Source organism: Vipera berus, assembly GCF_964194415.1.
Source record: "Vipera berus genome assembly, chromosome: 1".
Taxonomy (NCBI): domain Eukaryota; kingdom Metazoa; phylum Chordata; class Lepidosauria; order Squamata; family Viperidae; genus Vipera; species Vipera berus.
In genome coordinates, this window is record NC_138202.1 from 25,969,184 (window position 1) to 25,986,108 (window position 16,925).

Sequence of the window (16,925 nt, forward strand, 5' to 3'; positions counted from 1 at the left end):
TAGGGTTGGAGGTCTCCTGGCCCACCTCCCTGTCCAGGGTAGGTATTCTCTGATTATCCTGGACAAATGGCCAGCCAACCTGTGTTTGAAAAATTCTAGTGACAGAGCTCCCATACTTTCAGAAGGTGGCTGTTCCTCTACTGAATAGCTCTCACAGTCAAGAAATTACCCCTTATTTTGAGTTTAGATTACTCTTGGTAAAGCTTCTGTGTTTCTTTCCTGCCCCTTAGCCTTCTCTTCTGTAGGTTAAACAATCCCAGCTTTTTAAACCGTTCTTTATAGGTTTTAACATCCAAGCCCCTTATCATCTTTGTTGTTGCTCTTTTCATTCTTTCTAGTTCTTTAACATCCTTCTTGTAGATACAGTATTCCAGGTACACTTCAACCAAAATAGAACTATTGCTTCCCACGATCTCAACATTAAGCTTCTCTTGATGCAGTCGCACTGTTAATTGGCCTCTCCCAATTTATATGTGAATTTCCTCACTCTCTTTTTGCATAGGGTCTTTTGGAAGCTACAGCACACTATTGGTTCATGCTTAATTTGTGCTGTACCAGGACAACCAACCATTCTCCTCAACATACCGGTAACTTGATTATGTTCAGCATGAAAAAATCCTGATGTTCAGTTCTGAATGCCTGAAATGAAAATTTTTTAGATGGGATGTGGAAGAGACCGATCACATTACCAGCACTGAGCTAAAATAACTATTGTAGTAGCATCAAACAATATTCTGAAGTTTATACACACACACACACACACACACACACACACAGAGTACATTTAAAACTATATGTGCTTGCCCTTTAGGCGTACCTTTATTTTTCAAGTAATTCACTCAAACTTATAATTAGTTAGAGTAGGAAGTAAAAAGAATCTAGAAAAAAAACCATTGAAAACCACTTCCATACTGTTTTCAAGAAAACTACATGAACTGTATGTTCATGAAGCAACTGGCACTAAGCCTAGATTAAAAAAAAAGGCAGACTCAAAAATTCATCCAGTAAATTGAGAAAGGGCAAAGGATTTTTTTTACAGGTAGTCCTTGGCTTTCAACCATTCATTTAGTGACCATTCAAAGTTACAACGGCACTGAAAAAAGTGACTTATGACAATTTTTCACACTTATGGCCATTGCAGCATCCCCATAGTCACATGATCAAAATTCAGACAATTGGTGACTGGCATGTATTTATGATGGTTGCAGCGTCCCAGGGTCAAGTGATCCCCTTTTGTGACCTTCTGACAAGCAAAGTCAACGAGGAAGCCAAATTCACTTAACAGTCATGTTACTAATTTAACAACTGTGGTGATTCACTTAACAACTGTTAAGAAAGAAGAAAGGGAAGAAAGGTCGTAAAATGGAGCCAAATTCACTTAACAACTGTCTTGCTTAACAGCAGAAATTTTGGACTCGACTGTCGCCACACATAGAGGACTAACTATACACACTCTGTGAAAGCTTCTCCTTCTGTCCATAGATTGGCTGCCTCAGTACCTGAAATTTACACAGTACACTATGCCATCATGTAGTTTGCTTGTTTATGGTTTTCCGAGTTGCATGAAACCAATCTATTTTATGTTCTTCAGTAAAATGAGGTTAAGCAGTTTCAAGAGTTACACTGTGTAGCAGAAACCCCAGAGAATTTCAAGATGAATAGCTTAAGAGAGAGAACATAACTTAGTGTTTTTCATGCAGAAGTGCTCAAATTCCAACTGTTTTTTTTAACAATCAAGTTGCAAATGGGAACAAAATATTTTGTTTATTACCAGCAGAAAGTACCTCTGCTCAGGTGAGGTATTGTCTACATCAGTTTTCTATGCTCCTGATGGATGACTGAGAAGTCAACTGCCTTTCTGGCCTTGAGGACACTTTCATTGTCAGTACAAACTGCCAGATGGCTCCCGAAGGTCCTGGAGTAATAGGGAGCGTAGGATTAAGAAAAGTTAGAAAAATGTGCTGGAATATGGTAGGTAAGAGCACATCCCTGCAATGGCTTGAGTTATGGTAGTTGAAAGGGTTTTCCAGGGTTTTCTAATAACTATGATGAAATATTCATAAACATTTGCTCTTCAAACATCAGGGAAGAAGATTGTTAGAGAAATCAGAATCTCTAAGTAATGAGAGTCTCCTAAGAGCAGTCTGGAGACCCTTTGCTCTTTGGGACATTGAAGACAAGGAGGAAAAAAGAAGATTGACAATGTGTGTCCTGGATTTGTAAATATCTAGGATTGTTCTGCATGTGAAAGGTGTGTGTGTGTGTGTGAACTACTATACAGGCAACTGTTTCAGTGTCTGTTAATCTTGCATTGTCTCATCTCTTCCAGTTCCTTCTGAGTTGAATTCCCACGAAGCACATCTCACTACCTTTGCAATTCTCAGTGTAAATGCAAACTGTCTCTTTTAATTACGTATGTGAACACTCTTTACAGATCAACTTTAAATTTGCTTTACTGGCTTTTTAAAAAGGAGGAAAATAAGAAAAAACCCAAGTTTTCTTTAGAAACCATTCATATAATCAGTTATGATTATATTTTGTTACACCAGGAATTATGATGGGGAGGATTTGCAAACCAGATTTTACAATGGCAAACAATGGCGCACATAATGCTCATACAACTGGACCGTTTTTTGAGTAGTAACTGTTTATTCTAAAGATAAAGTCCCAGGAAGTGATTTGCTATTGTCTTTTGGGATGTCTTCATTTTCCAGTCTAGCCTACTGAATAGCCCTCATCATGTCCTCTGGTAATGAATTCCATGGGTTAATTATGTGCTGTGTGAAGAAGTGTTTCCTTATGTCTTTTCTAAATCTCCTTTTAATCAGCTTGGTAGGCTATTATCTGTTAGTGTCCCATCTAGCCATGTGCAGCTCTGTGTAGATTTTGTTCTTCCAGTTTCTTTTTAAATTCCACCCATCTTTTAGGATACTCGTGGTAGAAAACGTTGGTTTTCTCCTTTTAGTCTCACATCACAACAGTCCTATAAAGCACATTATTCAAAGCCAGCGGTAGATAAATCTTTATGCCTTATGCTTTCCTTTTAATTTTTTTTTCAGCCTCCAGGGGCTGCAGAGGTTATTGCTGAAGCCAAAATGTTCAACCTGTTTTTTAAGTTTTATTTTTGGGAGTTTGGGACATTTCACTGCCAAAAATGCTAACTTGCTATCAATTTGCTCAAATGCAGTCCAGAGATGTTTGGAAGAATTGCAAAAATGAGGCTGGGGTATTGTATGAGAGCTAAGCACTGCTACGCTACATTAAGAAAATCTATATTACCTAAAAAAAAAATACTGTGAAGAGGAAGCAGCCTTATTTTGGATTGTTGGAGAGGTAACTCTCTTGATCTGTAGCAGGAAAAAAACCCATAAAATATTCTCCTGGTATATTAACAGCTAAAAGACGCAAGTAGGTTATCAGCTTCTGTAGTCCAGATTCCAGTTTTATCACATGCATGAAATCTTATGCCTTCCATTTTCTCAGTATCTGAAAAACGGATGTTTTTGGTATCATTTTGGTGGGGTTTTGCCTGGCAAGCATTTTCAATAATATTAGCTGGAAAGAGGAATTTTTGGTTTTGCCATTCCCTTTTTAAAAATTGAAAGCTTTTGAATTAGATTACTCACTGGGTCTCTGTATGATTCTGCTTTGTCATTTTTTCTCCTTTTAGTCAGCCTTTACTAAAAATAGCTGTTTTTACCCCATTTCTAAGTTAAGTAAGATTAAATGAATAGCTTACACGGAAAAGAGCAGAATTATTCAGAGGAATAATTTTTGTTTTGATTTTCTATATGATATACTACAGGTAGTCCTTGACTACAATTGAGTCCAAATTTCTGTTGCTATGTGAGACAGTTGTTAAGTAAGTCTTGCCTCATTTTACAATCTTTCTGATTCACTTGCACAACAGTTGTTGAGTGAATCACTGCAGTTGTTAAGTTAAACGATTCTGGCTTTCCCGTGGACTTTGTTTATCAGAAGGTTGCAAAAGGTGATCACATGACCCTGGGATACTGCAACCCTGATGAATATGAGCCAGTGGCCAAGTATCCAAATTTTGATCATGTGACCGCTGGGATGCTGTAACAGTTGTAAGTGTGAAAAATGGTCATAAGTCATTTTTAGTGTGTTGCAACTTTGAATGGTCTCTAAATGAGTGGACTACTTGTACTGTGGTCTTCAAACAATGAGAAGGAATAATGTGAACAAGGGATTCATACTATGAGATGGGAGAGGGAGGGGATGTTTTTAGCCATCAGAATTTTGGATAGAACTAGCATTAGGGAATACAGCCAGATTTTGGTCCAAGTTCATCATTTGCATTAAAAAGTTAGAATTCACTGAGTTAAGTGAAGTACTTTACCTGGCAGAAGTAGCTAAATCCCAGCAATATAATTGTGACATTTGCAAACATCAAATATATGACTAGTATATTGTATTTACTACTATGCTTTCTATTGATCCTATAACATCATGCCTTGGAACATGACAAACCCTTCTATAGAATGAGGCTTTCTATTTCAGTATGAGAGATTCTGATAGCCGTATCCAAATGAGCTAATCATTCATTTCAGCTACAGCTTCAAAATATATTTGTTAAGGTGGGAAGATGTAGTTACATCCTTGAAATATGGAGACCTTTCAGGTTGTCCTGTAACAATTCTCTCATATATTCCATTTTCAAGAGAAGAAAACAATCTGGTCATTTTCAGAGTGTAATCAGACCTTCACAGAAGACTTCTATGCAGGGCTTTTTTTTCATAGAACGCTCAGAACGGAGTTCCGGCACCTTTTTTGGATGGAACCTTGTAGGGTAGGCAAGGTGGGTTGTATGACATGTGTGAGTTCCGGCACCTTTTTCTTTTACAAAAAAAGCACTGCTTCTATGAGATGCTTTACAATGTGCAAGATACTTTCTAACTAAATCTCCATGGAATTCTGGCTCAAAGAATTTAATTAGTTTAATTGATGATCATGATGTTGATGAAGGCCAGTGTGGTTTTGAGATGTAGGCCTAGACATCTTAAAGAAATATCAGTTGCTAACAGCAAGATGTATAACAGTAAAAGAGGATAACTATACAAAATTATTAAAACAAATAAGACTGGACTTAGAAAAGTGGAAAAATCTCCAACTGTCAATACTGGGGAGAATAGCTACAATTAAAATGAATATCTTACCAAAAATACTTTTTTATTTCAAACTATTCCAGTAAAATTAGAAAAAGCCTTCTTTGATGAATTGAATATCATAATACTGAAATTTATTTGGCAAGGGAAAAAAGCATCAGTTAAAGTGAAATTGCTACAGGAGGTTAGAGAAAGGGGAGAATTTGGACTCCCAGACTGGAAGTTATATTACCAAGCGGCTATTTTAACGTGGATTAAAGAATGGATAACACTTAGAGACAAAAGACTACTATACCTAGACGGGCATGACCTGCAGATTGGCTGGCATGCCTTTCTGTGGTATGGGAAGAATAAAGCGCATAGATATTTCCAGAACCATGCTATAAGAAATGCACTTCTCTTAGAATGGGAAAAAATAAAAGAAAAAAATTATATTAAGATAACCTGAATGGCTTTCAACAATGGAAGCCTTTGCTTACCCAAACTTAATTAACTATGATAAACTTGTAACATATAAAGACTTACTGGACAATGAAGGAAGATTGAAATCTAGACAAGACCTACAACAACAAGGTATTGACCTATCATGGTGGCCATACCTACAAATCCAATCAAGATATGAAAAAGACGTGAAAACAATGGGGCTCTATAAGGAACAGACAGAACTTGATGTTACATTGCTAAAAACAGATGAAAAGCTGATTTAAAAACTTATAGATTTCTGGTTAACCTTGGTGGAGAAGTGGGCTAATGCCTCCTTAAGTAACACCAGCTGCCTGCAATTAGTGCAGGTTCGCATCCCACCAGGCTCAAGGTTGACTCAGCCTTCCATCCTTCCGAGGTAGGTAAAATGAGGACCCAGATTGTTGGGGGCAATTAATCTGACTTTGTAATAATGCCGCTTGGGGGGTGTATGAAAGCCCTAATAAGCAGGCATATACATAGAATGAAGGCTATTGCTAAGCACATTGGTTTGTGCTTAAAGTGTAAGCCGCCCTGAGTCTTCAGAGAAGGGCAGGATATAAATGGGATTAAAATAAAAAATAAATAAATAAATAAAATAAAGAAACAATGATAATATGGGCAAAAAACATTGGACATACTATAGAGCTTGAAGAATGGGAAAAGTTATGGGATAGAAATATTAGATTAACCAAAGCTGTACCATATAAAGAAAATTTGTATAAAATGTTTTATAGATGGCACATGACACCAGTGAGACTAGCCAAAATGTTTAAAAATACTTCAAGTGTTTGTTGGAAATGTAACCAAAGACCAGGTACTTATTACCATATCTGGTGGTCATGTCCTAAAGATAAAAGGTTTTGGCTTAAGATGCATTTATGGTTGGAGAAGATAATTAAAAAAACAAATAGAATTTAAACCAGAATTGTTTCTGTTAGGAATGATAGGCCCCAACTATGACAAGGAGAGCGGATACTTAATGGATTGACAGCAGCAGGAATTATGTATGCCCAATATTGGAAAAATGAAAAGTTACTGACTGAAGAAGTATTAATCAAGAAAATATTGGATTGTGCAGAAATGGATAGATTAACTTTAGAGATTAAAGAGAAAGAGCATTCAGTTTACTATAGAACTTGAATAAATTCTATCAATGGCTAGATAAGTGAGTTAGAGAGAAAGGAATGTGATATGCAATTTTGAATTTATTTGAGTAAGAAAACTTAGTATTGTTTATGATAATCTATTATACCTATCATTGTTATCAATTATTAGCTTTATTACTTTTCTTTATATATATTTACCCAGATAATATGCTGTTTGCCAAATATTGAATGTTATTGGGGGAAACCCCAACCCTCACCCCAAACCTTTCCTGTACCCTAACCCTAATTCCCATCCCCTCCTTAACCTTATAAAAACTAATAAAAACTTTTCAAAAAAAGAAAAAAAGAAATATCAGTTGCTAGCACATTAAAGATGCTGCAGCTGAAGCCCTAACTTCTACCATGGAATCCCTGCTTCTAACGCTAAATGTGTGTGCCTCCACAATTACTCACACACTGCATGGTCCCATTTTCCAAGACTGATTCCTGATACCTGAAGTTTTATTGGGAGGCTACTTATGAACTTAGAATAACTGCTGCTATAAATACATTAGAGAAATCTCATCTGAACATCCACTTTGAGTCTTAAGTGCCACAGTTGACAGAAATCATGTTGGTTAGGATGATACACTTCTTTAACAGCTGTGCATGTGCAACAATCTATAATGCATGCACTGTCACGTATATAATAATTGCATGCATTTTGGGGAATGCTCCTCTAATTTGTTCTTTTCTTCAGAAACAAATAGCATTATTGCATCTGAGAACCCTTTTCTAATTCTTCCATTAACTTAGTCATAACTACATTTATAGATAGGGGAAAATATTTTTTGGCTTTCCATGGCTACAAAATGCATTTTCTTTCATCTAGACAGCAAGTGGTTTATTTTCAATTGCACATTTTTTTAATGCTTCAAGATGTTTTGATAGAACAAAACATGAGTCAGTTGCCCATCTCTTGCTTCTAGGAAGTTTACCCGCCAAACTGATGCAAACTCTTTCTTCTCAGGTGCCTCCCGATCCTCTGTTGTCCGATGCAAGCCGGGAGCCAACTGCCCCAGCACACAGAGTGGCCTCCGCAGGCAGCATTCCCCTTTATCCGCTGCTGCTGAAGATTCTGCTGCTCCCATTCTAGAGCTGCAGAGTCGAAGTCCCTCTGGATTTTGCCGGCACGGCAGAGGAGAGAGGCAGGACAGATCAGGTAGGCTTACAATAGACTTGAGTAAAATGAAAATAAGATGTAATGGGGAGAAAAGCAAGCTTTTACACTTAGGCAAAAAACAAAAAAAAAAACAAAGGTACAAGTACAGATTAGGCAAAAACTGGCTCAAAAACAGTAACTGCGAGTGGCACCTTGGAGTCCTTAGTGGACGATCACTTAAATATGAGCCAGCAGTGTGGGGCAGCAGCCTAAAAAGCTAATACATAGAATCAAAATCATGTGAGGTATTAGTTCTGCTAGGGCTAGGGGTGACATGATAACAGTATTCCAGTATTTGAGGGGCTGCCACAAAGAAGAGAGGGTCAGTTTATTTTCCAAAGCACTAGAAGGCAAGATAAGAAACAATGGGTGGAAACTGACCAAAGAGAGAAGCAACCTGGAATTAAGGAGAAATTTCCTAACAGTGAGAACAACTAACCAGTGGAACAGCTTGCCTTCAGAAGGTTTAGGTACTGCATCACTAGAGGTCTTTAAGAAGAGAAATGGTATAGGGTCTCCTGCTTTAGCAGGGGATTGGATTAGAAGACCTACAAGGTCCCTTCTGATTGATTATTCTGATTGATTATCACAACTCCATTTGTGCCTTGGGTGCGAAACCTCCTCTGCCCTACCAAAACATGAATGGTATGGTTTCTTGGGTTGTGATCACCATTGTCCACTTTTCCCATACTTTTCTATGCTGGGGTTTTGTAGGCAAGAGGAACTAATGGGCAAAAGTGGTGCACTATGTGGCCTTACACAGATGTTCGTAGCAAACTAGTTGCACACAGAAGATCCAGCAGAGACAGAACATCTCTCCAGGATGAAACATTAATTCCATACCATCATTATGGCAAGGGGCGCATTGAAATCAAACAGGATCTTTCAAACCTCGAGACTAACCTTGACATGATTCTACCATCAGAACACTAATTTTATCTACCTTGGTCATGATGAGAAGAGGAAGAATAGGGTGGAGGAAAAGGCTTTTCTTTTATCCTGGTGAAAGATCAGTTTTAAATCACCAGGAAAATGTATGGCAGAGAAGGAAAGATTTTTCCTTAAATATAGCTTTCACCCTTGGTGACTTTGATTTTAAAAACATAATAATCAGAGAGAAAGCTGTAGAAATGTGATTTTCCTCCCCTTTGCCTTGTGACTCTCATGATTCCTCTTTTGCTAATCTCTGGATTTATTTTGGCTGGCTAAGAGCAGCCACAAAAAAATGCATGTGTATTATTTTTTCCCCCTGCCTTTCAATTTACAGAAGGAAAAAACCTGATGAGGGTGATTTACAAAATACTGCAATGAAAATAATAAGATAAATACAGTTACAGGTATATTATTAAAAATAATATAACCAAGTGATATAGATTAAAATATCAACGTATTTCAATCATTAATACAGCATACAGTGTTAAAAGTAGACAGTCAGAACATCAATGTAATTGTTGGAAGGTCTGGATAAGAAAATATTATCGTGAAATGGGCATTGTGATGAAGAAATTGTAGAAATGTATTATCGTTGTAATTTAGATACAATTTAGTAGCCATTGTGTTATCTATCTGTCTATCTAGACCACGGGTGTCAAACCCTCCGCATCATGTGACGTGTTGCAACTTTTTTGCATTGCTGGATCTGGGGTAGGCGCAGCCTCTGCATGATGTAAACAGCCAGCGGGCCAGCAGTTTGACACCCCTGACCTAGACACTAGGATTTGAAAACAATTTGATGGAACATAATCAATTAATAATCAATGTTATTTATCAAACATTTGCCAGTGCTGGAATGCTTAGTAAGATAGTTGCATGTAGACATGTCTACAAGATACACTGTTTCCTTCAAATTGACAAAAAGCAGTGTGTGTTTGTTTGTTTGTTTAATTTATATGCTGCCCAAAGCGACTCTTGGATGTGTTGCCTAGTTGCAAACTCCGCTCCTTCCATTTCTGCCTTTGTGTGATATCATACAGAAAGGAGCGGAGCTCTCTCCACCCCTAGTTGCATCCTCTATCATTTGGGGAGGGGGGGCAAATCATATTTTGCATTAAGTTTTATATTTTGTAAAAAGAACCAAGTTGTTCTCCTTTGCAATAACAGAAGGTTGCATACTGATACTGATACTGTTTCCTCTAATTGGCATTGAGTCTCCAGGATCTCAGATAAAGACAGTGGATTTTCACAATACGTTTACTTGATTGTTTTTCAGCAGACTTCCTTGGAACTGAATCTTCTGCATACAAAGTTTGCACTATTGACTTCCCAAACTATAGCAGTACATATTATCTGTACTGCTATAGAACTGTGCAGGTTCTATTGCACAGTTGATTTGTATGCGTAGTTGTAATAGAAGTAGTAGCAGCATGCAGGAACCACCCCCAGACGTGAAGGTTGAAGCATATTTTGAAATGTTCCTTTGTAAACTAACTATTGCAGCCAATCCTAATCCAATTCTTAACCAATGGAGAAAACTTCATGGGTTCTCATTCTTTTAATAAGTCAGCCAGTCAAGTAGCTGTTTAGGAACTCTTTGTGCATGCACAAAACCATAAATCCATTAGACTGGAGTGAAGAAGTTGAAGATCAAAGTAACAAAACAAATCCAATTAGTTAAGGAAGATAGGGGAAAAGAAACGCAATACTCTAAAAATAGAGGGATCATAAATACCTTAATAAGTTTTACCCTAAAGCAAGTCAGACAGCTGGCAAATGGAATTTTGTCTATCATATTTGGGATAGCTCTGAACCAGACAAAGAGGAGGCGTCCCCATGAAAATACACAATATTTTAATTTAATGTCTGATAAATTAATCCTTTGCTTTATGGAGCGATCAGAAAGAAAAGAATTTCTGCTATGAGAGCTATGAGAAGAAAATGAATCTAAATTTCAGGGTTTGCTGGCACAAAACTTTTTCTGATGGAAGCAATCTTCCCCTTTCTCTAGGTAACAGTTTATTACTTATTTAGTAATTGCATATGGCTGCCCATCTCATAATGCATGATTCTGGGCAGCTGAGAGGACAAAACCAGAATAAAAACACAAATAACATAAAAATAGCAGCCAAGAACACTCTCGGCATGTCACATTCAATATAGCCAAGAAATGGGCTCACCACATCAACAGAGTCCTAAGCTTATGACAAAGCCAAGTTTTTAATGAGTTGGAGAAGGCCAGGGTTGGGGCAACTCTGATGTTGGAGAGGGTGAGGTACCAAAGGGCAGGTGCCAGAGCAGAAAGGGGCCTCCTCCTGGGTCCTGCCAATGCTGTCCCTCTTGCAGATGGGATCTAGAGCATGCCTCTCCTGCTGGATCTAACAGGATTGCTATTTCCTACTGTTTATATGAGGTATAAAGATACAAAATTCCTTTTATAGACCATAATAGTAGTTGATTTTTTCCTAATTAATTTGTTCGAAGCATAATACTTTTGGGTTTCAGTAAGAGTTTATTAGTTGTACACTGTCACAGAAAGGTTGTCACAGTTGTAGTAATAATAGTATAGTGGATTTCCAGGAGATCTAACCCCTGTTCAGGTGATACCTTTGCAGGTAGATCTCAACGTGCAAGAAATGAGCAGCTCCTCCACTTTATAAATTATACTGGTCATTAAAGGGCTGGTTTCCAAGGCTACAGTTGATTATCTGCAGTGGGAAAATGGCTTTTACACCAGAGTGGAAAGATCTAACTCATTGTGTCCCATGTATTCCCCCTCTAGCATATCCCTGCCATCTGGTCTTCTTAACCATATACATTCATCTGAGGTGGCATCACCTGATGTTGGTGGGTAGCACTTCTTGTGCAGGAAAATGCTACCCATTCATAATTCTCTACTTTGAGAATCTCTTCAGAGCAACAGATACAGGGAATATCCGACTGGGAAGTCAACCATCCAAGAGAAATGGCTGTTTTGGGCAGTGATTGCAAGATCAACCAATGGGACCGTGGCCCACTTTGCTTCTCCTCCTGGTCCCTCACCAGAAGCATCTGCTTTGTTGTACTTTATGATAGGGCCCGCTGTGATCCTACATCTTTTGCAATAGAAATTCTATTTTTCTAATTCTGTTATTTTGCTGCAGTTGATATCCTCTGCACATTTTTTTAGTTAAGTATATAAGATAGCCAGTACCCCGGGCTTAGGCTTAGGCCCGGGGTACTTGTGAGACCACCTGCTGCCATTGTCAACCTCCCATCGCCCGGTTCGCTCCCAGAGTCAGCCTCCTCAGGGTTCTGTCGGCCAGGCAATGCCGGCTGGCGACCCCCAGGGGGAGAGCCTTCTCTGTGGGTGCGCCGACCCTCTGGAATGAACTGCCTCCGGAGCTGCGGACGGCCCCTGACCTTCGGTCCTTCTGCTGTGACCTGAAGACGTGGTTGTTCCAACAAGCGGGCCTGGACTGACTACGATTTTTAATTAGGCTTTTACTGGGTTAAATTGTTTTGTAATTTTGTATTTATTGTTTAATTCTCTTTTAAATTTTTTACTCTATGTTTTTTTTAATTTTTATTGTTGTGAGCCGCCCTGAGTCCTCAGTGAGAAGGGCGGCATATAAATTTAATAAAATGAAATGAAATGAAAATGAAATCCTCAGCCTGGCATCCTCTAGAAGTATTGGAATTCCAACTTTTAGCATTCACAGCTAGCGTAGCCACTTCCAACCCATCTGAAGCTGAAGCTGTCCTACTATAACTTCTTAAAAATCTGAATAACCTCAGCAGTTACTGACCTTTCTCCTTGCTTTGCTACTCCCTTCTTTACTTCTACTTGTCATGCAAAGTAGAAGCAAAGAAGTTATCCTTTTTGCGATTGTAAGGAAGAATATTATTGAAAAGGCAACCCAATGTGAGATGCTGACTATGGCAAGTTTATGTTTATAGTAATACCAACAGGACTTAGACTTATATACTGCTTCATACTGCTTTACTCCAGGTGATTTACAGAGTCAGCATATTGCCCCCAACAATCTGGTTCCTCATCTTACACCCCCCCTCAGAAGACTGGAAGGCGGAGTCAACCTTGAGGTGGTGAGAATTGATGGCAGTCGGCAGAATTAGCCTGCAATATTGCGTTCTAACCACACCTCTTATTCAGGAAAGATGGACATCTGCATAGGGGTCTTATTTAAGGGCCCACTAAATATGAGAATTGGCATCATAGATGGGAGCAGAGAAGAGAAATAGTTGCTGCAAACTTTGATGTCAAAAAGATGCGTTCAGGGTTTGTAGTTCTCCCCTCGAACCCAAGAAAAATTTACATTAATTTTGTTCCTCTTTTCTGACAGTGCATAATACAGAAAACCTGCTCATACTAGTGATATTAAAATCCCATCACTCTAATATGATGTTCTTCTAGTCTACCAACATTTACAGGGGCACTTAATTCCTTCTCTTCTTGAAATCTTCTTGGCTACTAGCATTTCCCATCATGGCATCTTCCAGTTGTGCTGAAACAGAAGCTCCCAAAAGTCATACCAGCAGAAGTCTTTTTTTTGGGGGGGCAACAGGAACAATGCATTTTTGTCTGGAGGTTAACGGTACTTTGAAAAGTTATGGTTTCTTGTGATTCTTCCTTTTTCATTAACCAAGACAATGCATTGGTCTCCAACCTAGCCTTCATTTCTTTAATTATCTCCCGATACTCCCATGTTACACCTCTGCTCCGCGAGCTGCATTGGCTCCCAGTTGTCTTCTGGGTGAGGTTCAAGGTGCTGGTATTGACCTACAAAGCCCTACATGGCATGGGTCCGGAATACCTTGGGGAGCACCTGCGGCCGGCATCAACTTCCCTCCGCCCAATACGCTCCCACAGAGAGGGCCTCCTCAGGGTGCCACCGGTCAAAGAATGCCGACTGGTGGCCCCCAGGGGGAGGGCGTTCTCTGTGGGCGCGCCGGATTTATGGAACCGTCTTCCGGTTGAGCTCTGGATGGCGCCCGACCTTCGCTCCTTCCGGCGCGATCTGAAGACGTATCTTTTTGAACAAGCTGGCCTGGCCTGATGGGAGGGGGTTGGGTTTTTATTACTTTTAAATGCGTTTTAATCTATCTAAGAGTTCTGGGCACTTGTTTAATCTTTTTTAATTTTTGTATTCTGTCTTTTTAACATGTATTGCCCTGTTCACCGCCCTGAGTCCTTCAGGAGAAGGGCGGTATACAAATAAAATTAATAATAATAATAATAATAATAATAATAATAATAATAATAATAATAATAATAATAATAATAATAATAATAATAATAATAATAATAAATTGCCTCTGTTTGCAGGAGAAGAAGAGACACAAACTAAAACTGAAAACAGCAGCCAGGAGAGCCACCCACAGACCCGTTGTGAGTCTTGTACATCTACATTTCTCAAGATCGTCTGGGGATTTCTAATTATTTTGTCAGTCTCGTCCTCTTGGATTGGAACAACACAGATTGTCAAAATCACATACAAGAACTTTGATTATCCATTTTTCATGACTTGGTTTTCTACAAATTGGAATATTATGTTTTTCCCCATTTATTACTCTGGACATCTTGCAACCGCCCAGGAAAAGCAATCTCCAATCAAAAAATTCAGGTAGGTTTCTAGCGGTCTTTCCTATTTGGTTAGACTTCAGTCTTGTCACTTAAAAGACTTTGACATCTTTTCTTCATTCAAGAAAAAAAAAGAGTTTGAAAAAGGGTTTGTAGCCATGTCAACTTGTTCAAAGAACAGTTCTTCAAAAAGCATTCTCATTTTTTCTTTCTTGTATATATCTAATGAATTATCCTCCCTTTTGCTTTTTTTTAGAACGAGTTTTAAAAATCCCAATACATGTCTGACTGAGTTTTCCAGAACTTTTCATGAAATAAAATGTTACAAAAAATGGAATAAAAAGCCAAAAGAAAGTCCAAAATTTAGATGATTAGTTGTTTTACATTATTTGATGAATCCACACAATTATTATTACTTTTTTGGAAAAAAAATTTTGCATTACATTAGAGACTATATCAGCTGCCACCTTATCCTTGCTTCTGCTTTGCTGCTATGTGGCGAAAAGTGTCATGAACTGTGGGGAGGGGGAATGAAGGAGGGAAGGCTTGGGGAAATGAAAGTAAGTGCTGTACCTCCTTGAGACACTGCCTCAAGGTCACCCAGCTGGAAGAAGGAGAGAGCTGCATACCAAAATGCACTTGGACTGACCATAATGAAAACATCTTGCCTGAACCTGATTGGTTACACTGGGTGGTCAGTGAGAGATAGTTAAGGGAGGGAAAAGTAGAACTTAGGGATTTGGATACGCAATTCTCAGTTCTGGCTTTGCAATACTGCAATATACTTGATTTCTAATAAACTATATCTTTCTCAACAAATGGAGCCAAGGATCATTTCTATTTAGAGATTTAAGTTGTGGCAGGTCTGACAGATTGCAAGTTTTAGCCTTTTTGTTATTCTGGCATCTGGAAACTAAACCTCTGAAGGAAGAGGGGAATCATTGTTCAGTGATAAAATGGCACTTGCATGCAGAATGTGTCTAGTCCAGTTCTTGTATAAAAGTAGCAGATGACAGAGAGATAATTCCTCATCAGGTACTTTGAAGGATTGTAGCTACTTAATACTAAGTAGTGTCGAATTTTACTTTTTACAAGTAATCATAAATTCCATGAAATATTTTAACTAGGATTAAGTAGGGAATCAGCTAAGAGGGATCAATTGCTTGCTATTTGGGGTTGGTTTTTTTTTCATTCAGAGCAAATTATCACCAACAGCTGTATCTTGAGTGGCAAATTGAATGACAAATTCTCAAACTAGCAAGATGTTATCCTAGTTTAATGCTTCTCAACCTTGGCAACCTGAAGATGTATAGACTTCAGCTCCCATAATTCCTCAGCCAGCAAATTTTGGGAGGAAGCCCACAGATCTTTAGGTTGGCAAGGTCGAGAATCTTAGTCCTAGATGTTTCCCTTGAGCAAGATCCTATGTCATATGATTTCCACTTCATTCCAGATAGGCTGGAATGCAATCTCTACCCCATCTGGATAGGATTCCATGATGTCTATTTTCTTATCAGTCTTCTCCCAGGCCCTGCTGGCACAGGCAATGGTTATGCCTTGGGCCACTGTTGAATAGGCAAACCTTTAAAAGCCAAAGTGACCAAAATCCATCTTTGTTTACCTGCTCATTTCTCTCTTGCTCAGCACTTCAAGACTAGCCAAACTGCCCTCTTCCCTTTCTTCCTCTTGGAAAGGTTTCTGTGTAGGTGCTTATTTCTTTATGTCTATGGAGATTCTCTCATCCAGGTCATGGTTTTCCCAAAGTTTGCTTTTTTTCACAATGCAACTGGACTTCCTTGTTTTTCTTTGAAGACGTTTCGCTTCTCATCCACGAAGCTTCTTCAGCTCTGACTTTCAGCTCTGTTTATTTCTTTAGCCCAGCATTTTCTCAAGTCAGTTTCCCAGCCTTCTTTTCAGAATATCAGAACAATATGTATGTTTGGGAGGACAAATGGCAGGAAATCCAACAATACAGGTAATAAATTTAGGACCAGAATTGGGGCCAGAATTTCCATTGCTAAGCAAGATGGTTAAGTGAGTCACACCTGATTTTATGTCCATTTTTGCCATGGTTGTTAAACAAATCACTGCAGTCGTTAAGTGAATCCAGCTTCCTCCATTGACTTTGCTTGTCGGAAGTCAGCTGGAAAGATTGCAAACGGTGATCACAAGACCCTGGGATGCTGCAGCAGTTGTAAACACATGCCAATTGCAAAGCGCCCGAATTTTTGTCATGTGAAAGTAGTAGTAGTAGTAGTAGTAGTAGTAATAATAATAATAATAATAATAATAATAATAATAATAATAATAATAATAATAATAATAATAATAATAATAATAATAATAATAATAAGTTGGAAGGGACCTTGGAGATCATCTAGTCCAATCCCCTGCTCAGGCAGGAAACCCTATACCATTTCAGACAAATGGCTGTCCAGTCTCTTCTTAAAAACTTCCAGTGTTGGAGCATTCACCACTTCTGGAAGCAAGTTGTTCCACTGATTGATTGT

At 38.6% G+C, this 16,925-nt stretch overlaps 1 protein-coding gene across 2 annotated transcripts in view; it reads left to right on the forward strand.

The window, feature by feature from the left end:
• The window catches only part of SLC35F4 (solute carrier family 35 member F4), a gene marked incomplete at both ends in the record, with an annotated part of 167,484 nt that overhangs the window by 136,262 nt on the left and 14,297 nt on the right, over positions 1 to 16,925 (forward strand). Inside the window, 2 exons of one of the 2 annotated variants that reach the window (XM_081339414.1) lie at positions 7,710 to 7,901; positions 14,161 to 14,458. In XM_081339414.1, the coding sequence (XP_081195540.1) occupies positions 7,710 to 7,901; positions 14,161 to 14,458 (490 nt within the window). The remainder of the gene's footprint in view (positions 1 to 7,709; positions 7,902 to 14,160; positions 14,459 to 16,925) is intronic. The other variant, XM_081339415.1, reaches the window with a different exon arrangement.